Genomic DNA, 361 nt, shown 5'->3' with positions numbered 1-361 from the left:
CGGCCCGGCCATGCCTACCGAGCTGTTGCACCCCGATCCCGGCAAGCCCACGGAGCAGCGGGTGGAGCACATCCTGGGGCTGCTGCAGGCCTACTTCCGCCGGTTCCCCAGCACGCCCGTGTCCTACTTCGAGTTCGTGGTGGACCCGCACTCGTTCGCGCGCACCGTGGAGAACATGTTCCATGTTTCCTTCATCATAAGAGACGGCTTTGCAAGAATGGCGCTGGACCAAGACGGGCTGCCGGTGCTAGAGCCCGTAGACCCCAGCCAGATGGGTGAACACATGCCCAGCATCTACAGCAGGAAGCAGGGGGTTATAACCTTGACTTTGCAGGACTGGAAGGATATCGTGGCCACTTTC

General features: G+C 61.2%; 1 protein-coding gene across 1 annotated transcript; it reads left to right on the top strand.

Annotated features, from left to right (window-relative positions):
- Window positions 1-6: 6 nt before the first annotated feature.
- On the top strand, window positions 7-358 carry LOC104859535 (EP300-interacting inhibitor of differentiation 3-like; the record flags this gene model as incomplete). The annotated part of the gene is made up of 1 exon (XM_010620557.1): window positions 7-358. A coding segment is annotated over exon 1 (348 nt), but the record flags the coding sequence as incomplete, so codon positions are not given.
- Between the last annotated feature and the right edge of the window lie 3 nt (window positions 359-361).

This window comes from Fukomys damarensis, unplaced genomic scaffold (assembly GCF_012274545.1).
Source record: "Fukomys damarensis isolate Sample0158 unplaced genomic scaffold, DMR_v1.0_HiC HiC_scaffold_48052, whole genome shotgun sequence".
In the NCBI taxonomy this organism is placed as follows: domain Eukaryota; kingdom Metazoa; phylum Chordata; class Mammalia; order Rodentia; family Bathyergidae; genus Fukomys; species Fukomys damarensis.
Note: the sequence above shows the minus strand (reverse complement) of the source record. Positions and strands in the feature narration are given on the sequence as shown.